Source organism: Lycorma delicatula, chromosome 2 (genome assembly GCF_047948215.1).
Source record: "Lycorma delicatula isolate Av1 chromosome 2, ASM4794821v1, whole genome shotgun sequence".
Lineage (NCBI taxonomy): Eukaryota > Metazoa > Arthropoda > Insecta > Hemiptera > Fulgoridae > Lycorma > Lycorma delicatula.
The window spans coordinates 11770437-11794417 of record NC_134456.1 but is presented as its reverse complement, the minus strand read 5'-3'; the positions used below and the strand labels follow the sequence as shown (position 1 = coordinate 11794417).

At 30.7% G+C, this 23981-nt stretch overlaps 1 protein-coding gene across 5 annotated transcripts in view; it reads right to left on the bottom strand.

Moving 5' to 3' along the window:
* Positions 1 to 23981, bottom strand: part of rdgC (retinal degeneration C) — a 968675-nt gene that overhangs the window by 570524 nt on the left and 374170 nt on the right. For all 5 annotated transcript variants that reach the window (XM_075358273.1, XM_075358271.1, XM_075358272.1 and 2 more), the window contains one exon: positions 21420 to 21586. In XM_075358273.1, coding sequence (XP_075214388.1) covers positions 21420 to 21586 — 167 coding nt within the window. The remainder of the gene's footprint in view (positions 1 to 21419; positions 21587 to 23981) is intronic.

Below are 23981 nucleotides of genomic sequence, written 5' to 3'. Positions count from 1 at the left end.
TTCCAACATTTACTCTAAATGTAAGGTAATGGATGGTAATAGTTACATTTACATTTACACCTGCCTTTTTATTATTTCAATACCTACCAATATAAGGTTGGGTTGTGTTTTATATGGGACACCCCGGTTTCTCAAAAAACAGCCAACTAGCCTGTTAACCTGGCAGTACGCTTGCGCACAGTAGTGCAAGCTGATAATTTATATTAATTTACTATTATTATTTGTTATTAATCATTATTATTAAATTTAGTGAAGCAAGTAAAAACAGGCAAAAATTATAAGTTTTATTATTTGTTGAAAATCACAAAATGGCGTCCAGAAGGAAAACAAAGGAAAATAGAAGTTACGGCAATATTAAAGGTTTTGCTCATTTTCGTGTACTCAATCAGCTCCTGAAGTTCGGCGAATACGTCTCAGAACACTTCGTACTAACCCAAATAGAAGAATCTTTATATAGTTGAATTTTATATATTAAGTTGAAGATAAACTATTAGTAGAAAATTGTACAAATAATATGTTTGAGATTATGTTCCTTTGTTAATAAAACATGCACCCCGATGCATCAGTACAGGATTTGGTAGGGGAGAGGAAATTAACAATATGAGTTATGAATTGAATACACAACCAATCCTGATAGGATTGCAATGAAATCTATTGATGGTAAATAGGTAGATAACAACTTTAAATAAATCATGATTATCTGAACGTTAAGTTAGAAAATTATTACTCTATAGCGTATAAAATAATTGTAAATTATAGTAATATAATTCATTACAATAATTTCTTTTGTTTTAAATATATACCGTAATTTTTATTTACTTATATTTTTATTAAATTATTATTTTTGTTTTCGTAAACATTAAAAACAAAAGATTACTTTGCTATGAAGTTTTATCTCTTTAGATCAGACACTCTCATTTCTATTGTATTTGAGATAATGATAAATAGTAAAAGCATAAAAATATCATTGCTACAAATTTTTTTAAGTCTTGCAGCTAAAATTTATAAATACGCGCGCTTGCGCTTGTGTGTGTTTTAACGTTTTATTAGCGTCTACTGATGTTAATTGTTTAAAAATATAGAAATAGACCTCTAAATTTTATTTTTAAGTAAGCTTAAATTTTTTTTAAGTTTCTTGGATTGTGATTGTGTTTTCAAACTTATTTCAATAATTATTTAGAATAATCTCTTTATTGTTACAGATTATTTTATTGTTAGATTGTTGTAAATGTTGCAGGAAATACTATTAAACAGTGAAAATTAAGTCAGTAAACAGTAAAAATTAATTAAGTGAATGTAGTGAATTAATAAATAAAATAAATGTTATAATAAATTTATTTTAAATAAAATATTAATTTAATCATTAGAAGGAATTATTTAATAAAACAAAAAATTACTTTTTATAAAATATAAAATAATTCGAAATTGGTACGTTTTGAAGAAAAGGGAAAAACAAACACATTAACTTATTTTTATAAATATGATTTGTTGCATGTATTTATTTTTTACGGGATTAAAACAAAAATCTTAATTTTCTCTACTATGCTATTTATTTCTTGATTAAACTCATTTTTAGTCTTTCTGTCATTCGTGTTATGTCAGCTTGAAAAAAAAATTATAAAAAACAAAAACTTCATTCAGTAATTTTGAATCCGGTGCAGCCATTTCCCGAGTTGACAGTGTCGTTATCAAATGTCATATTATTTTCTTTTTCTCTTTTTTCTTAAACAAAACTACATATCTATTTTACATCCATATATAAGTGTGAATGCATCCGTACTTTTTTATGTAACATTTAACAATTTGTATCCTTTTGCATACTGTCCAGCATGTCATAGTTATGAAGGGAAGTATCTACACCCAATCCTTTCGTATCCTGATATAAGCTTGAACTCGATATAAGCTTCTTTTCTAAATATTATCATTAGAAAGCAAGTAATGTGGTTTACATATGCGATATCATTTATTGAAGAAAAAAGATACATAAATAAAAATATTGATTTTTTTTCAGGATTTTGGACAAATATTTTTACATCTTATTTAGTACATCGAATTTATAAATTTTTATCCAAATTTTTTTGGTTATGTCTATCTAAACCTTACTTTTAGCAATTTTAGAAATCAACACATAACCTGATTTCTACAATTCTATTCTTATTTTAAAGAGAAAGTATTTCTAAAAATTATAAATTATTAATAATATGAAAGGTTTAACAAGAAAAAAAATACATGTATCGTTTTATTATTTTCTGAATGATGAATAATTCACCTCAGAAACTTACACAGAAGCTTTTGTAAGTGAAATTGGAAATGAATTGGCATGAAAATGGAAATTTGGAGCATATAAAAAATAACATGCCTGACCGGAATAATAACCCGGGACCTCTAGATGAAAAGACAAAACACTATCATTTTTCAACTGATATTGAATTTATACTGAATAATTAATTTGACTGATACTCGTGGCCGAGTATGGAAATACAGCGCGTTCGGAAAGCCTGCTGTGCACTGGAATTATGTAAACGTAATGAAACTTTCTTAAATTTTACTTTGTAATTTTATTTCACTGAAACGGATATTACAGTAACTGGAATAGTTTATAAAAGGTGTTGAAAATTATCTTCACTAACATCAATACAACTCTGTACACTTTTCAATTTGTTTTCAAAAACTTTAACCAGCTGATATACTTAAATGTCTGGTACGTATGCCGTTATTGCGGTTGTAATTCATCAATCGCGCTAGTCTATTGCGCGATTGATACGCTGTTTGTTTCGCTGCTCCTCGTAGAAAGTAATCTGAGGGAGTCAGATCGAGCGATTTTGTCTACCACAAAATCCCCCGAAATAATTCGTTCACCAATGACATTTCGTAAAAAATCATTGTCCTATTAGCTGTGATGTGGTAACAATCTTATCGGAATCAACCGCGATTGATTTTCACTTCTGTTAAATGACTAATGAAGTTTGTTAAAACAGCACAATAACGATTACTATTTACTATATTTTCAAAACAGATTGGACCCACAATGCGCGTTCTACTCGCAATAATCCAGACTCCAATTTTTGCTTCGTGAAAAGATTGTTCGTTTAATTCATAGGAGTCAAATGTCGACCGCAGTCATTTATTTTGTGTTTTAATATATCTGCTCAGATGAAACCACGCTTAATCAGTAAAACGTAATGTTGATAATATCTACGGAATTTTAAACAACAAAACGTTTAAACCATTGACAATAATTTAGTTTTTTATCACGATTTATAGGTTTCACTTCTTGAATACACATTAATTTGTAGGAAAAAATCTCAATTCTTTTCTTAGAGCTTTATGTGCGATAGCGAGTTCAATATCTTGCTGCTGTGCTAATTTACTCATTGATTTTAATGGACTTTCGGCCATAGAATCTGAAATATCAAGCAGTTTCTGTTCGTTTAGTTTTAGGTGAACGCTTCGATTACCGTCTTCAACAGAGCCTATTGCTCGAAATGTTTCGATAAGAGTTCGAACTTCATAACGGTGAGATACAAGAGTATTTTAAAACCTTTCAGAAAATTTATGCTTTACTAATAAGAATATTTGTCACCTTCTCGAAAGACGTATACAACGAGAAAAATGCGTTCGTCTACCGAAAGAAGCATTACTTTTCTTGCGAATGTACAATAAGAGATATTTATTTCTTTATAACTGATGTAGCCTAAAGCTATTTTCAACTCTTTTTTTTTCAGACAAATATTTTTCTTTTTCTAATATTAAAAATCTCCGGAAATATTTCTGTTATATTAGTATTTTCAAAAGAAAACAAACATTGCAACATTGCAAATCTGAAGTATACATTTCTTTTCATTTTTATAAACTGTTATTACATGTGAATAAAAGCCATATAAGCGGAATAAACGCAATAAATATTTCTGTTTAGTAAAAAAAAAAAAACAAACGAAAAAGAAAGAAAAGAATAAGAAGTGGCTTCAGGATAAGTTTTATAGAACGATGCAATCGTGTTTTCTTTTATATATTTTTTCTACTTATGAAATAAGACTTTTATTTCAATATATTCAAAGACAAAATTTTAGAAAATATAACAGTATAAGAAAAATGCAATAAAAATACAAAGTTGAATCAAAACAATCGCTTAAATTGTAAATCGTATTTCTGATGTTTTCTATGAACAGTTTTATTTATTTTTTGTATTTTAGCAGAAATTAAATTTTTCATATCACTTTACTCGTTAGTAGAGTTATTATACAAGTTTTGGCACGCCTAGAACGTTTCATACGCACAGAGGACGTACGCCTGTTACACAAAAAATCCAATCAGCGGCAAACGACGGTTCAAAGCCAAGCTCACCTCTACGAACGGCCACCATGCTCAGGTGATCGAGTACGTAACTGTGTAACTTCCAAACGAATACGTTTGCCAAAAATTAAATTTATTTTTATTCTTCATTACTAGTAAAGTTTAGCGTTTTATTTATCTTATATATAATTTGTTAAAAGAACTAAAACATCCTCGACAGAGGGAGGGAGAGAGAGTGAGTGAGCGTATGGCGCGTGCACAACTGTGTGTATATGTGTAAAGGAGAGAAAGAGTAACCTACCTAATACATTTATTTTTTAACGTAGGTTAATTAAAATATTTGTCAGTAGGCAAATCCATAATCATTTAATTAAACAAAATGATCATGATCTTTTAAATCATAATAAAACATAATATAATCACAATCATTTAATTAAACAAATCTGTCAGTATAAACAATAAATCCTATATATAAATGCCAAAGTTTGTCTGTTTGTTTGTTTGAAACAGCATCACGCAAGAACCAACCGACCGATTATTTTCAAACTTTCAGAATACATCCGTATTATCCAAGAGAAGGTTTTAAGCAATAGATTGAGGATTAATTCCATTAAAAGATTTAAATGGCAGAAAGGCTCCTGGAATAGACGGAATACCTGTAGAATTACTGCGCAGTGCAGGTGAGGAAGCGATTGATAGATTATACAAACTGGTGTGTAATATTTATGAAAAAGGGGAATTTCCGTCAGACTTCAAAAAAAGTGTTATAGTTATGATACCAAAGAAAGCAGGGGCAGATAAATGTGAAGAATATAGAACAATTAGTTTAACTAGTCATGCATCAAAAATCTTAACTAGAATTTTATACAGAAGAATTGAGAGGAGAGTGGAAGAAGTGTTAGGAGAAGACCAATTTGGTTTCAGGAAAAGTATAGGGACAAGGGAAGCAATTTCAGGCCTCAGATTAATAGTAGAAGGAAGATTAAAGAAAAACAAACCGACATACTTGGCGTTTATAGACCTAGAAAAGGCTTTCGATAACGTAGATTGGAATAAAATGTTCAGCATTTTAAAAAAATTAGGGTTCAAATACATAGATAGAAGAACAATTGCAAACATGTACAGGAACCAAACAGCAACAATAACAATCGAAGAACATAAGAAAGAAGCCCTAATAAGAAAGGGAGTCCGACAAGGATGTTCCCTATCTCCGTTACTTTTTAATCTTTACATGGAACTAGCAGTTAATGATGTTAAAGAACAATTTAGATTCGGAGTAACAGTACAAGGTGAAAAGATAAAGATGATACGATTTGCTGATGATATAGTAATTCTAGCCGAGAGTAAAAAGGATTTAGAAGAAACAATGAACGGCATAGATGAACTCCTACGCAAGAACTATCGCATGAAAATAAACAAGAACAAAACAAAAGTAATGAAATGTAGTAGAAATAACAAAGATGGACCGCTGAATGTGAAAATAGGAGGAGAAAAGATTATGGAGGTAGAAGAATTTTGTTATTTCGGAAGTAAAATTACTAAAGATGGACGTAGCAGGAGCGATATAAAATGCCGAATAGCACAAGCTAAACGAGCGTTCAGTAAGAAATATAATTTGTTTACATCAAAAATTAATTTAAATCTCAGGAAAAGATTTTTGAAAGTGTATGTTTGGAGTGTCGCATTATATGGAAGTGAAACTTGGACGATCGGAGTATCTGAGAAGAAAAGATTAGAAGCTTTTGAAATGTGGTGCTATAGGAGAATGTTAAAAATCAGATGAACGGACAAAGTGACAAATGAAGAGGTATTGCGGCAAATAGATGAAGAAAGAAGCGTTTGGAAAAATATAGTTAAAAGAAGAGACAGACTTATAGGCCACATACTAAGGCATCCTGGAATAGTCGCTTTAATATTGGAAGGGCAGGTAGTGGGAAAGAAATTGTGATTGGCAGGCTACGTTTGGAAGATGTAAAACAAATTGTTAGGGATGTAGGATGTAGAGGGTATACTGAAATGAAATGACTAGCACTAGATAGGGAATCTTGGAGAGCTGCATCAAACCAGTCAAATGACTGAAGACAAAAAAAAAAAAAAAAAAAAGATTGAGGATCTAACCCCTTGAGGGTGATGTTTTAAATTAAAAATATTCATTAAAGGAACAAAAATTAATCCTTTTACTTCATTATATTTCTGTCACTATGGTAACGGAAATATAATGAAATAAAAAATATATATATATATTTTTTTTTTTTACTTTCTCGTCTACATAGCGCTATAGCAGATCTACAGCTCTAGTTTTAATTAAAATCTGTAAAATATTTAATATTCTTACAACCATGAACATGTCGTGGGTTCCCCGACACGTTCATTATCGATCCTATTAAGATGGTCGGGTATAGTCGGGCTTGGATACCCTGCCTTCGGGGTTAGAGGCAGGCAATGAAAAGATCTAACCGGCGGGCTGACCTGTCGAACTAGACTTATGGCCGGTGGACGGGGAGACCCGTTTGAGTAGACAGCCCCCTGGGCTGTGCTTTGCTTTGTTGTGGATCCGGCCCGAGGGGTAGGGTGAAAAAAAATAAAAAATAAAAAAAAGATGTACAACTAGTACATATATAGTAAATTCGTTAATCAAATTCTAGAAAAAATTGGTAAATACAATAGAAAAAAAATCGTAATAATTTACAATGTATACTAACTTGTAAATTAATATTTTGAAGTTAATTTTTGACCAAGCTATCGGAGTTTTGTTTTAACTCTATCTTATGAGACTTTATTTCTTTGTTTTATTAAATCGTCGTAACTAAAGAATCAAATACGTTTTTCAAATTTTATAAAACTTTAATAAGATCTCTTCTTTTAAGATAGAACGATGTATGTACAAATTTTTAATAAAATATTCCATTTGAAAATTGTAAAGAAAATGTCATCTTCTTTAGAGAGGTGACAGATGAGGTGAGTTGGAAGTGAAGGTTCCGTCGCCAAGCCACAGCGGTTACGAACTGAACCAAATGATATCCTCACCACTCCTGACGTCACCAACCATTTCCAATTTGTCTCACAGCGGCTACGTGAAAAAGCTTTTCCATAACGCACTATATCATTATGCCTAATGTTTTTTTCTCTATGATAGTCTCCCTACTAAATTAAAGGATCGTAATTTTTCAAGTTGTATTGTTTCCTCTTCGTATGCTTTATAAAAAAAAATTAAAACAACAATAATAAATAATTAATAAAATTTTTCACTCTGTCTGGATTCATTTTAATCAACAGTTTACCTGGAAATACCAAATTAAAGCGAAAATTATTTTTTGCTTTTTTGCTTGACGATATCACGTCATAAGCTTGAATCTTGTACGTGGGATATGGAAAATGGAATTTTTTAGTGTATAAAAAATGCCATTCCTACCTACGATACGAATCCGAGACTTTCGGATGAAAGGCCGAGACGATAATATTTTTGAATTCATTCGTAAAGTAGTTTACTCTTAATAAATCACCTGGGTGATCCCGGGTTCGAATCCCGGTCAGGCATAATATTTTCACACCCGCTTCAAATCATTCATCTCATTCTCTGAAGCAATACTTAACGGTGGTCCCGGAGGTTAAATAAAAACCTTTTTAAAAAAATCACCCGTTCATTTAAACCGAAAGTTATTTCGATAAAAATCTCTTAATTACATATTATAATTTAATATAGAAGTTCGTTCATTTCATAGATATTTTATGTTCTAGATCGTATTTTAAAATATCTGTTGTTCGAAAGAATTAATTCATCATACGCTAGGCAAATTCATAAAATTTTATCGGATCGTTAAACTAACAATTTGAATGTACATAATTTCTTTTTATCTGTAGATGATATATACCCTCTCTGGTTCTGTGTTAAGATTTACAATAGCTAACAAAACGTTTAAGGAAATGTACTGGTTACTGAGAATGAGATCACAACTATCATTATTTAATAAGCAACAGTTGTACACAGCGATTCTAAAACCAATTTGGACCTGTGGAATACAGTTCTGGAGCAACAAGCAACAGCATCGTTAAAATTACACGATAACCAAAATAAATTAGTGAGGAACGTAATAGAAGCGCTGTGGTTCATGAAAAATAGTGAGATACATGATTATCTTGGTTTACATTACGTCCTAGAAGAAATACAGCCTTTCGTTTCGAAATTCAAACTGCGGCTAAACAACCATGTGAACTATTTTGCCGTGAACCTTCTGGATAATTCTGAAGTCGTTAGAAGGCTAAAACGACTCCAAGTGTTAGACTTTAGATGAATTGAGGTAGAACTGCAACCCCTGAGTGTTGTGCATCATCTCGGTATTTCACATCGTTATATTCTTTCGGATTTATTTTTAGTTTTATTCTCTGTGTTTTATCACTTCTCTTATTTGTGATTTCTTATGATTATCTCTGTTTTTTTTTTTGTTTTACATCCTATGGTAATGTTTTTTGAACTTACTCTATGTACGTAAATTACATGTACCTAAATGTTCCATATAGGTCTATTAGTATGTAAATTTTGAGGACCCCACCGGTTTGATCTAGCGGTGAACTCATCATCACACATCAGCTGATTTCAAAGTCGAGATTTCTAAGGTTTAAATCTTGGTAAAGGCAGGCAGTTACTTTTATACGGATTTGAATACCGGTGCTCATTGGTGGTTGAGTTTCAATTAACCAGACATCTCAGGAATGGTCGACCTGAGCCTGTTCCAAGACTACACTTAATTTACATTCATATATATCATCCTCATTCATCCTCTGAAGTAATACCTAACGGTGGTTCTGGAGACTAAACAGAAAAAGAGGAAAAGAGAGTATGTAATTTTTGAAAAGCTTCTTTGGAAGCCTCTCTACATTCGATTATAAGTGATCATATTTACTTATGGTTTCTGTAAAGTGGTAATCGATAGAGTAAGTATATTTTAAATCAAAAGAAATTATTATTTTTGTTTTTTTTTATAAATCTCTTTTACTCTATCCTACTCTATCCATTTCTCTACCATCAGTGATGTTTTAAAACATTTTACAAACCATAATTTATCAGAAAAAAGCGAGAAAGAAAATAGAAGGACTGTATGATAATATGATAAATTGATCGGTTGTCGCTGGCGGAGTATTCCCTTATATCCGAAAAGATTCATTTTTCTTGATACGTATAAAGAAGAGTTTCTGTCTTGAGATTATGAAACAAATGATTTACAACGGAGAAAACTTTATTTTTAAACTTGAAATATTTTATTATTAATTATTGTTTCAAACAACAAAATCTGTTTTTCATTTTTTTAAATTATTGCTACTTAATACGAGCGAGTTAAAAAAACATTTAAAAATAAAAATTTAATTGATCATTAAACAAAATCCCTTTCTGAAACTACAAATGATATAATTATTCTAATAAAATTTATATAAGTATTACAACCGCTGTTTTTCATAGTAGAATGGTAAAGTTTCGGCCTTTTCTCTGGAGTTACAGCATTTTTCACTAGCAATAAAATTCATTAAAACTCATTACATTGATTATTAAGGGTGTCAGCTTCTTACTGTTGTTTATAAATAAAAAAAATTATTTTGAAACACTGTATTAAATTCTGTGAAATGCAAATGCATCCCCTTTTTTTTAAATAAAAATACGTAATTTAATGATTTTATTACGCTACCGATTTTTACAACTACTTTTTTTTTTAAGGGATAATATCTAAAACTAAATGAAAATATATCCGTCCGGGTTATATATTTTTAGAATTTACTTAGATATTCCTTATTACAAATCAATTCATAAATTTGACTTTTTTCGTAGTAAATGCAGTAATTATTATCATTACTATCAAAGTTATCGGCAAATAATTGCTTCAAAAAAAAATTAAATAATAGGTTAAAAAATGCAAGGAAAAATGCATTTTTGTATTGGAAAACTAAAATTTATGACATTAGCAAACTTCTATAGGTAGTGATAATTGTTTGTGTAAAAAGTACATACACACATAAGTAAATACATCTTTTCACGTAATTTTTATTGAATTTATAGGTTGTAAAATTTGTATTATTTGATTTGACAGATGTTATAGCAAAACAGAGTTATTTTCACTAGAGTTATTTGACATACTACGGTAAAAATTGTACATTGAAACAAAATTTATTTACTTATGGTGATAGGTAAGACCAAGCTTAAACGCTTATGTTAATCGTTCTTCGATGTTATTCTTAAGGTATTTCTTGCTATAGTCACTTAAATTCTGTAAAACTACTTACAATAACTAATAATTTTATTAATTGAATTGTTATAATTTAAATATATTATATAAAAAATATAAAATTAAGGAATTAACGATCGTTCTATTAAAAATTTTTGGATATTTAAAAAAAAAATTAGTAAAAGGTAAAAAAACTGAAAAAATAAACATTTAAGGTGTAATTTAATCATTAAATTTCCGTACATTTTCCAACAGAAACGTAAGTATAATGTAAAGTTATTTTATTTTATATATTAATGATACAAAAAATGAATGAACTTCCTCATTAAATACTTCAACAATAAAAAAATGTTTGTGTATATATATATATATATACATATACTACTGCACAGGCTTAGGCCAATTAAGATTCGCTGATGACACAGCTATCCTGGCCGTTAACGAAACCCCTGGCCTAGCCTCTCAGACCCTACAAATGGCGCTGGATCGTGTGTGCGTGTGACAGAAAAAGTTGAGGATTAAGGTTAATCAGGGTAAGTCGAGGCACGTCACATTTGCCATGCGGAGAGGTGACTGTCCCGGTGTGTACTTCGATGCTGTTTTCATCCCGCAAACGGAGATTGTGCAGTATCTGGGACTGTGCGGTACCTGGATCGGCGTTTGACCTGGAAGTGTCACGTGAGGATGAAGAGGTAACAGCTAAACGCAAGGTACAGGGAACTTCATTGGCTGCTACGGAGGAACTCAGGCCTCACGTCATACAACAAGATCTTAATTTACAAGGCTATCCTGCGCCCAATCTGGACGTACGGTGTAGAATTATGGTGAACGGGTAGTACTAGTAATGTGAAAATTATACAACGATTTCAGAATAAAGTAGCGAGGGTAATTGCCGAAGCTGTGTTTCACGCGGAATGATGAGATTCAGGATTATCTGGAGCTCCCATCGGTTCGTGAGATTGCACAACAGCGCAATGTCAAATACCCGCAGAGGCTTCAAAATCATGTAAACCACTTTGCAATTAATCTATTCGATAACAGCAGAGACGTCCAACGGTTGAAATGAATGTACTCGACTTAGGATCTGTGTAACAGTTTGGAATCTAACACCGTCAAGTTTAGTGGTGTCTTATCTAATTTCTTGTTATTTCTCTTTCGTTTTCCTTTTTATTTCTTATTAATGTTTGTTTTGTGGACTATATTGTGCTTAAATTAATGGTTTGTGATTTATGACTGAGCTTGAAATTTCATATTTGACTTTAAGTGTGCTTGCAACTGTTTATTGTATATTATTCATTTTGGGGGTTCCTTAAGGACCTTCTTATCACGTGCTTTTGTCAGAAAACTTACTTACGGCTCCGTAGGAAAGCCGATTGTAATTATAATTGTTATTGAGCAAAAATAAAAAAAATGTATATTTTAACGGGACTAGTATAACGGCCCAGGTTAACGGGTTTCTTTCATTTAAGAAGAAACAGAGGGGAAATAGAGAAAGAAGAATCTAGAAGGAACTAAACAAATTTTTATTTATAATGTGTCCGTTTAACAGTTTTTTCGTAGTAATACAGACAATGGTATCACCAAAAGTTCCTGTTCGACCAGAAGAATTACCAGACCGGAAAAATAAATTATAGAAAAATGTAAAGGTGCAGACAATGAAAACTATTACGCTTCAACAATTAAAAAGGATAAATCGGATACTGGTTCTGAAGGTCAGGAAGTATAAATATTGCCAGGGACCAGCAAACAAAGTCAGCTGTTTTGCGAGGCCGAATTCGGCGCAGTCGTGATAACAGCGACAACATAAGCGTTTGGTAACAACGAGTGAAGAGTACGTCATGAGCATTCCTTTGTGAACAGTAGTTGAATACAAGATGTTGTTCGGTCAGTTATTGGTAAACAATAGTGAAAGTATTCTATTCATTAATAAAGTGTAGGGTAGTTCTGTCATAAACAGTAAAAGTAATAATAATATTGGCAGAAACATTGTATGAACTTTAAACTATTCTATGATTATTTTATTGTTAATGCAATTAGCTTCTATCAGTTATCATGAAAACTGTAGGTAAATTGGAGTGTATTTTAGTTGTCATTAAATAAATTTAATTTTTTTTATTTCAGTTATTATTTTTATGGTAGGTTATACATTTATTGTAATTATTATTTCATATATTTTTAGAGTAATAAAAAATATTCATAAGAAATTTTTATGTTTGTTAGTCTCTCAATATCCTTATCGAACCGCAAACATGCGACCACACACACACACACACACACACCACACAAATATATATATATATATATATATATATATAAAGAGTTAATACATTTTAACAACAAAGGAAAACTTAAAAGAGAATTACTTTATTAATTAATATTTAATTTAATGTATATTAAAGTAAATTTAATTTAGATGGTTTTTTTTATAACAATGATTTTATTCACAATGATATTCACATAAATTACCAGAAGTTGTTTATCTAAGAGATGAAGCATATTTTTTTAATAAATCCTTACTTTATACATATTTATCAGCATGTGAATAAAAATTAACTCAAATAGCAAATAATAATAATAATAACAGACTCTTACAACAATATAACACACAACCTAATTTTTATTATTATAGTTGTAAATGTCTGCACATAAACGCAAAAATTTATTTGTTTGCTTTTTTACAAAAACATCACGCAAGAACCAACTCACCCACAAATTACTTTCAGATTATGAAATTATAAAATTGAAAATGTAATGAGTTGTAGTTATAATATATGCGAAAATCAATCTACGACTGGAATAAACAATTTCTAAAATCAGAGTTTTTTGTGTGAAAATAAAAGTGCTGGAAAACCTGATCAGAAGAAAAATATCGATCGAGTTCATGATGTTATCAACGTAGCCCAGGAAACTCGACTAGATCAGTAAGTTTAAAACTGAAAATTTCTCAACCGTTTATGTGGAAAATTCTGCGGAAACGTTTGAAGACGATGTCTTATAAATTACAGTTAATACAAGGTTTAGTTGACGATAAATTCTTACGTAAAACTTTTGTGTGGAGTTGTACGAACGTGTTAAAAATTACGATGGCTTTTCCCATCGCCTAATTTTCGGATGAATGTACGTTTCACATTAGTCTAAAAATTAATAAACGTAATGTAAGAAAACGAGGTACAGAAAACTGAAGAGAAAGTTTAAAATATATACACGATTCTCCTAAAATGAACGTTTTTTGCGCTGTATCCCGTGAAAGGATGTACGGACCGTTATTTTTTCACGAAGTGACAGTAATCGGAGTAATTTATCTAGACATGTTAAGTGAATGGCTAATTCCTCAACTCAAGGAATACAGTGACTCGTTTTTGTACAACATGGAGCTCCGCCTCACTGGCATTTACAGGTCAGAAATTATCTGGATGAACGCCTTCCCAGACGATGGATTGGCCGTACAAGTGATGAAAACATGTGTTTAAGCGTTGGCCACAACGTAGTCCAGACTTGCGAGTACTTTTTATGGGGTTATGTAAAAAACAAAGTTTTTGTACCGGTTTTAGTTTTGTATCTTTATCAACAAAAAGACTTTTTTTCAAAGTTTTAGAATATATTTTATTCTGAAGTTTATAAAATATATTTAAAAATTTACATCAATATAAAAACACCTTAAAAATATTAGCTCGATGGATCTCTATCAATCGATGTTTGTTTAAATCTACAGCAAGTTACAATATTTATAAATATTTTGAACAGCAATATTGTAATTGGCAGATTTCCAAAGAATCTGGAAATCGCTACTGCGCCCGGTTATGTTTATATAAATATGTATGTATGTATAACATTTTTTCCGCTCACTTGGACGCAAATCTTAGCCGATTTTGAGGATACATGATCGGGTCATGAAAACCTGTTGGGCATAGAGCCCTATTGATTTTCAAACGAAACGGTTGATAGGAATTAGAGTTAGAGCCAAAAAACGGGGTTTTAAGTGCATTTACAGCCGCTTTTTTCGTTCTATTGGGCACAATTTTTTTTACATTCCCTTTCTATTTTCTTAAGAATAAATTATTTTGAAACACGATACTGTTTTGATGCTTATCAACTGTTCTATACAAAGAATATGAAACATATATAATACTTTTATTACTTTCATAGGTAATATTTAAATAAATGATATATATTTAAAATAAAGTTTAATTATATGCATCCCGCCATCCTAAAATAATAAAATAAAATAATTTTTTTTTTTTCGTTTGTGTTCTGTTTCTTTTGTTACAGATACTCACAGCAGCCACCACAACAAACAAAAATGGTTTCTTCACTGCGGTCACGCGGTCTCCCCAAACCCTTCCCAGACACAAGTGTGTCTGGAGATTAATATTTTGTAGCGTAAAGAACCTTCTATATACTTCTTCTCAAAAGGCGATCGCCGCCCCAAAACCGCGATCGCGAATAGGTATCACTAAATTTGTAAGTTCCCTATTCCCTTTCCTTTCAAGAAAGAAGAATGAGGGAACGAGCCCAGCAGTCACCTGCCCAGCAGCCACTGACAGCAAGGAAGAAAGAAGAAACCTGCACTTTCCCCCGTTCAGCCCTTCGGGGCCACGGGAATACTAAGGTTAACGGTATGTAACTTCGGTTACTGCCAATTCTCGGAAAGTACAAGCCAAAGAAGAATGAAGAGGTATCGGAAGAAGAAGAGGAAGAAGAAGATGAAGAAGAAGGAAGACCCTCTACTGGTCCCAACATCACGGACAGGAGTCCGGAACAGAGCCCAGCAGAGATGCGTCCTGAAAGGCAGCCATAACAGAAGTAGAGCTTCTACTAACCTTTCCTTTTAAAACTTACAATTAAATTAAATTAAATCAGCAACTGCGACCCCTCCGGAGATGGGGCGCATTGCTCCCTCCATACAGTTAGTGCCCCGTTGTGGCGTATTCCTGCTAGCCTATGAAGCGTTAGCACCGAAAGGACTTCAGTGGTCGGTCTATCGGGAGGACAGGTTTCATAAGCCTAGCCTTCCGCGGTCGGCCCATGAAATGGGTTCGATAACGCTGGTTTAACAACGGATTGGAAGGCAATTAAATCCGTCCTTAAAAATACAAAATATAAAATAAGACAAAAATTGGAAAATTAGACTCGTCATATAAAATAAACCTTTAAAAACACGCCCGATAGAATCATCCAGCAGCAAGGGACACTGTCCAGATTCTGCGATCTGTAGGGAGAATCTATAAACTCCCGCCAACTTTGCATTCCATTCCATTCTATAATTATATGCCACAAGAAATATTTTTTTTTTTTTATTATATTTTGATAAATTAACCGAGGAACTTAAATATTTAAACAATAATACAATAAATATTATTTTTTTAGCGGATTTTTAAACAATATGAAGTAATTGCTACTGCGTCCGGGTAGATTTTATAACCTGATATCGAGGGGGGGAGAGAGACTTTCTTTACTTTTTGGAGTCTTCTGAACACGTTTCTGCAGTGTTCATTTACATGTATGTATAAGATTTTTTCGTTCGCTTGACCGGACGCAAATCTTGACCGATTTTGATGAAACTTAGTGGAGTAATTAAACCTATTGAAAATAAGTTCCTATTGATTTTTAAGCGAATCAGTTCACAGGAACCGGATAGGAAAAAGGAAAAAACTAATTTTTTTGATACCTTTGCAAAGTTAACTAAAACTGAAAATCCCTTTTGACTCACTTACTGCGACAGATTTTATTTTATTTAATAATATAATTTTCAATACTCTTCTGAATAAGCAATGGAGATTTATAAAGCAAATAATAAAATTTACTTTTTGCTTTATCCTTTTTTTTTCGTTTTAATTTTTTCTTTCCACTAAGACAGAAGGAATAAAGTTATAACATTTTTAAGATAAAAAAAAAAAAAAACAGGTATTTTATTAAATACTTTTCGTTGAGTAGTACAGAAAAATACGTGTCATACATGTGTCACAAACGTATACACGTATATAGTGTAGAATACGGGTCATATAGACACCCCGCCCCAATGTTACAAGTTGTCATTATTAGATATGACAACAAATTCCCTAGTTCAATGTCTTAGTAGAAAATTTACTACAACTTAATTAAAAAAAAAAAACCTTTTTATCTTCTACTTTGGACCGCTATTTTATCTTTTTACAATAATATTTTTTTTATGACGCCTATTTTCTTCATTTTTCAACTTATTCAAAAGATAAAAATGTGTTTGTCTATATTTATTACAAACAAATAAATATATTCAAGCAATAAATTAGTAGTAGCGTACAAATTTCGATTACGTCATAATACTTAACTTTTTTTTTTCCATTTAATTATATGACCCTACTAGGCTGGTCTAATAGTTAACACTTCTTTGCAAATCAGTTGCTTAACAACTGATTTTAGAAGTCGAAGGTTCTGAGTTTCAAATCATAAAAAAAATTAGTCGAGCTCACCGGGCTAGTCTAGTGGTTAACTCGTCATCGCAAATCAGCTTATTTCGAATTCGAGAGTTCTAAGGTTCAAATCCTAGTAAAGGTGGTTAGTTACTTTTATACGGATTTGAATACTATATCGTGGATACCGGTGTTCTTTGGTGGTTGGGTTTCAATTAACCACACATCTCAGAAGTGGTTTATCTGAGACTGTACATGACTACACTTCACATTCATACTTATCCTTATTCATCATCTAACGTAATACCTTACGGTGATTCCGAAGGCTAAACAGAAAAAAAATAAAGAGTTTCTTTTATATTTATTTAAATACAGACTGTACCAATACACCGGTATAAAACGGTGTACTTTGGTTCTTGTACAGGACTGGTCGGTCTAACCCACCGGGTTGGTCTAGTGGTGAATGCGTCTTCCCAAATCAGCTGATTTGGAAGTCGAGAATTCCAGCGTTCAATTCCTAGTAAAGCCATTTATTTTTTTTACACGGATTTGAATACTAGATCGTGGATACCGGTGTTCTTTGGCGGTTGGGTTTCAATTAACCGCACATCTCAGGTACGGTCGAACTGAGAATGTACAAGACTACACTTCATTTACACTCATACATATCATCCTCATTCATCCTCTGAAGTATTATCTGAACGGTAGTTACCGGAGGCTAAACAGGAAAAAGAATGAAAGAAGGAGTGGTCGGTCTGAGTCTGTACAATGCTACAACTTATTTACATGGTTTACATAACTTCCTACTCTCATTGAGCATTGTAGCCGGCAGGGGGTTGCTTATTATTCACTAGTTTGTAGTGATAATTTACTAATTGTAGTAACAATTTACGTACACATTAGGAAAATAAAAATTTTAAAAAATAAATTTTATTCTGTGTGTTATTAAAATTAATAGATAAAATAGTTTAATGAAATTAACATTTTTCTGTGAATTTCCTGGTAATGAATTATATTTTATTAATAATGTTAATATATCCTTTAGTTTTTAATTTACTAAAAATATATATATGTATATATAATGATAAAATTTGTTGTGAAATCTACTAACTGAAAACTAATCAAGATTATATGAAAATTATTTTATATTTTGGTTATTCGTAGAAAAAAAATTACACCTTATCTAAAAATTGAGAAAAAATAATCAGTTTAAACTTATGTGTATCTTTAATAAGGATTACACTGTTAGTGATTGTAAATTAATAATTGTTACAGTTTTATTGGCTTATAGGTACAATTTTACGTTATCAGAAATTAATAGCTCAATAATGACCCTTTTACCATTATTAATGATCAATGTAGCATAAATTTTTAATTTCCGTATAATAAGCATGTTCTCTTTTAAATAAAAATATCTATCCGATCTAATTATTTATGTTTCTATAGGACGTAAGCCTCGTTTTTAACATTAGATTAAATAAATTTCCAAACCAATATTTTGTGATTTAAATATAACGGCTATTTTCAAATACCAGATTACGTTAATCGTACTTGATAGTAATATTATTGAAAAATTAAATTAAATTATTAATACTATATATAATTTTTATACGTCTAAAACTTTTTTAAAATTTCTTAATTTAATGTTATAGTAAACAACAAATAAATAAATAAAAATCTAAGTTTGATAAGACAGAAAAAATTAAAAATATAATTCAAAACAAATTTTGTGAGCGGTTTATTTCTTCAATCAGATAATCAATACACAAAATTACGCAATATCTGAACGTTTCTTTTTTTTGTAAAACAATTCTTTCTCTAAAATACATACCTAGGATCGTCTGACCACAAACTGATAAGAATAAAGTATCGTAAATTAATAATCACAGAAGTTATAAGCTAAATGTTTTTTTTTTTTTTTTTTTTTATAAACTAATGTTAAAAGAGTTTTTAGATTGGAAAAAAATTCCATTAGATACTTGTTAAGGATAAAGAATATGACATCTACAAATATTATTTTGAAGACGTACAATTAATTACTGTTTATTTCGAGCTTACACGGAGCCCTGTCCTGGGTTGGGGGAACCAAATTCGTCGAATACGTAACACGGCTGTTCACTCAACTAAGAAAACCGAACAAATTTTTCGGTAAAACTGGTTGGTGTTAGCCCCATTTGATGTAGAATTAATTTCAAAACCATCATTTCATTAACAAATTAACGTTAAAATCACGGTTTCAGTAGTGACCCAGATCGTTAAGAGTAATTAGGAACGACTCCAATTCAAATCTGGGGGTTTTCTTATGTTTTAACCTTTGGATATGACTTTTGCATCGCTATTGTATAGAAGAAAATGGACACTACGCCATGTTTGTATGGCCCCGAGCTGGTCTTTGGGATCGTACACTAGTATAGGAATTGGCCATAGCCGCTTGTGAGCAATGAATCCGGTTGAATACCGTCAAAAATTTCGGCATTGAAATCCACCTGAAGATTGGAGAGTTTATTAACACATCCCTTAGCCTGGTACGGGTGATTTCTGTTTGATTGACAAACAGAAATGCCACTAGATGAAGAACAGTAGATCCTGTTCCATGATCCCTGCGACACTGAGTATCAGGATGAACCTGTACCCTCTCACTACGTTCGTCAAGTGATGTCAAAGGAGAGGGCAAGTGATCGCAGTCAACAGCAGACAGATCATTTGCGTGGTAGAGATACGCGATCTAGATTCATGTTTGTCTGCGGTACTAATATTTCAGGAGGTGCACTGAATGGTCCTACTGAACGTTAAACAGAAATTAAACATAAAAAATATAGCTTGATTTTATGTTAAAATAAATTACACATATAAATTTATGACAAACGTTGAATAGATAATTTTTAGGAAATTCATACAATTACAATATCTGCGCATAAACCTCTTAAGTAGAACTAAAGTCCATTGAGATTTAACCTTTTGACTTTTAAAGATATGAGAATAGAAAATTTTATATACAGAGTGTCCCATATAAAACGCAACCCAACAATCACTCATCCATGAAATTTCAAAAGTCAGCTTACTCCCCTACTCGTTACTGAAATGGACTCGTCCAACTTCTGAACATCGCGGCGACGCAGTAGAACACTACCGATAGTAACAACAGTGCAATCATAACGTTCAGTGTATTGCTAGAGACAGGATGGTGTTTTCGCTAGATGAACGTATTTTCACTGTTGAGTCGTACTTCAGTACGAAATCAATGGTTGCAGTGCAAGATTTGTTTTGCCATAAGTACCCGGATAAACCAGCTCCTAACAAAACATCAGTATTAAGGTTAATTGCAAAATTTAGAGAGACCGGTTCTGTTAATAACAAGGAACACAAAAGATCTGCGTCAGTGTTGAATACAGATAAAGTCACTGAAATCAAAGACCGATTACTCGCCTCGCCAAATAAATCGATCAGACTCTTGTCTGCTGAAATTAATTTGTCTTAATCGACTGTTCATCGGGCGACCAAACAATTACAATTACGACCTTATCGCATTCAAACGGTTCATCGACTTCTTGAGCGCCGACAAACAAAAACGGCTACAATATTGTCAACGGTTCCGTCGATTTCTGCGCGAGGGAATTAACGTTATGGATTCGTTATTTTTCACAGATGAAGCATGGTTTCATTTGGATGGCTAGGTAAACAGCTAAAACAGTAGAATTTGGAGTGCTGAAAATCCCCACGTTTATCACGAAAAACAATTACACCCGCAGAAGTCGTGCGTGTGGTGCGCGATATCGCGGAAGAAAATAATCGGTCCTATTTTTTCGAGTACACCATTAATGCAGAACGATATCATGATATTTTATTTCAGTTCATCGCGCTCTTGGAACAGGAAGACAGACACTGCTGGCTACAACATGACGTGCGACATCGCACTACGCAGATTCAACTTCTGATTTCGTCGAGGAATTCTTTCGTAATCGTGTTATCGGTCGAGGCTTGTGGCCACCAAGATCTCCAGATTTGACTGCGGCGGATTTTTTTCTACGGGGTTACCTCAAAGAAAAAGCCTACAGCAACAAATTACGAACACTTGAACGATTGAAAGTCAATATTGAACAAGCTGTATTAAATATCCAGCCACAAACTTTGAAAAAAGTTGCAAGAAACGCTGTAAAAAGAATTGAAGCTTGTATTCAAAAAGATGGCGGCCACTTCCAACATTTACTCTGAATGTAAGGTAATGGATGGTAATAATAAAAATTACATTTACATTTACGCATGCCTTTTTATTATTTCAATACCTACCAATATAAGGTTGGGTTGCGTTTTACATGGGACACTCTGTATAATCAAATAAAAATATGCTTTCTTTTTTTATCTATCACGTTTTTTGGGAATTTTCATCATCTAAAATATCTACTCACTTGTTAAAAAGTAAAATAAAGTAGACCGCTCTGTTTTATTTACATAAAATAATAAAATAAAATTTGTTATTGAAATAATAAAAATCTTCTAAATAATAATAAGAAATTTAATTAATTACCTTTTTTTTCTTAAATGATTCCAGCAAATTTTCAAGATCCCTTTTCGTTAGAGGTGTTCCAATATGTATTCCGCGGTAGTTGCTTTCAACCTGGTGATGGGTAGTAGTGGAACTGCCCGTAGTATCACTTGGCGTCTCCTCCTCAAATTTCGTCTCCACCGTCGTGTCTAAATTCACACATCTGTTTTTTTAATTAAATATATATAATTTGCATTTGTTAACCTAATATTACCTAATCATCATTTAATATGTTTTTTATTTACTTATTTATGTGTCAAGAAAAATATTAAAATAAAAAACGGTATTTTCATCTTGTTATAATAATTATTAATTTATATTTTCTAACTTCTTTGTTTATTACTCCAGTGTTCTTTCTTTGTCAAAAAATTGGCACTTTCCAATATAATAACAAAATTAAGTTTTTTAAAATCATATTACACTACGTTAAAACGTGTTAAAACAATAAAAATTTATTATGATTTTACAAAGGGATAAAAAATTATTGTTTCCTAAAATTTAAAAAAAAGTTAAAATTTACTTAATTATTCTATAATTTTTCCGTTTTATATAAACAGAAATAAGTTTTTAAAAAAAATTTCATATTTAAAGCAGTATTTTAATTAATATATGCAAAACAAATTTGAAAATTAGACTTAAAATAAAATCTGCTGATTAACAAAAATAAATACTTTTGTATTTTACAAAAGCATTTATTGCTTCGGCTTTTTGGTTTTGTTTTTTTTTTAACAAAATATTTCTTTAGAAATGCAAATCTTACTAAATAATTAAGTGTAGTATTTATTTTTAATTTTAATTCTTATTTTTTATGATTAAGTATTTTTTCACTTTCCTAGATTTTTACTGTTATTCAAGGTATCTATTTCGGTTGAATTAATTTTAATAACTGCTTAAAAAAGTAAGCAACGAAGAAATTGTGAATAATAATATCAGTTACTGTTGTACATTCTATTACTATGATTTTTCTTCAGTATTTGTTTGTTTTTTAACTTTATTTTTGGGAAAAATATCATTTTCATAATAATTATGAATTTCTCTCTTTTTTTTATTGATTTTCCCCTTGATTTTACAACGCGAAAATTTAATAATAATATTTATATATAATAATAATAATAATAATAATAATAATAATAATAATAATAATAATAATAAACTGCAATTAAAAATTATTTATATTTTATTTTATTTTTTTATAAATATTTAAATAACTATACATGTTTTTAAAGTATTTCAACTTTTTTATATGTTATAACTTTCAAACTTTTCTTCTAATAATATATTTACTTAATAAATAATTCTTAATAAATAAATAATACTTCTCAAGTTATTTTAATTTAAACTTTACACTGTGTGATATTCGAAAATTTTTGGAGTTACTAAATATAGCAATTTAACTATTAGATATTGCAGACAACTAATTAAAAATTAATAGTTAATATATTATTGGATATTTATGTATTATAAGAAGATTTGTTGCGTAATCCTCCAATTTATACAAACCCTGTTTTTACGATCATCATAATGGCTGTAGGAATCATTATGCGTAGTATCTTAACTTAAAACTTTAGAGAAAAGTATATTACATCTAAAAAAAAATGTATGAACGTAAAATAGTCGTAAAATAATATTTACATAATACATTTCACATATTTTAATAGTTAAATCGAATAAAATATTTATTTATTATGGACGAAAATAATTTTAAAAATCGTAACTGAACATTAGGTTATTGGATTTAACAGATTTCAATCATAAGACCTGGTATTTATTTATTAGATAATTCCTTACTCGCCTGTTAGAAATTTGATATTTATAGTTGCATCATATTTATGGAATCAGCACTGTATGAAATCCCTGTTCCTTCATTAATCCAGATCTATCTACTATCATTAAAACTCTTTAGATCTGGATTAATGAAGGAACAGAGAATTGTTACAGCGCTTATTCTATAAATATGATTCAACTATAAATTCCAAATTTCTATTTATTTTAAGTATCAAATCTGAATACTCAAATATAAATATTCAGCAGTTCTGAATATTACTTATCCTGTCAGCTAGCTATCTAAATCGTACATACTTTTTTCGCATATTGCTTTCACAAAAATATTTTGTAACTTTCATTATTAGTATACACCTTACGAAAAATTTTAAAATGGAGTTTCGAAGGTAATAAAATGGAGGTGTTTATTGTTGATAAAAATAATGATAATCAAATAATTTCCACTGGTATCAGTGGCAAAATGGTTATATTTTTACCTTTCAGTAGTGGGGTTCTAATTTGAAATCTCGGTTGAGTTGGACTTCTTACAACAAAATATTTGCGTACTATATTTTTTCAAAAAAAAAAACCTTATCAGATAACATAATCATATAAAGTGAGAAAAAATGAAATATTAGACTAAAAGAGATTATATGTTTTGATTTAACGGAACGAGTTTAAAAAATATGACATAAAACATTAATTATTTTTAAAATAATTGTTCTCTAAAATAATTAAAAAAACATTCCATTGAAGGTAAGTTATTTTTATAGTATTTTCCCA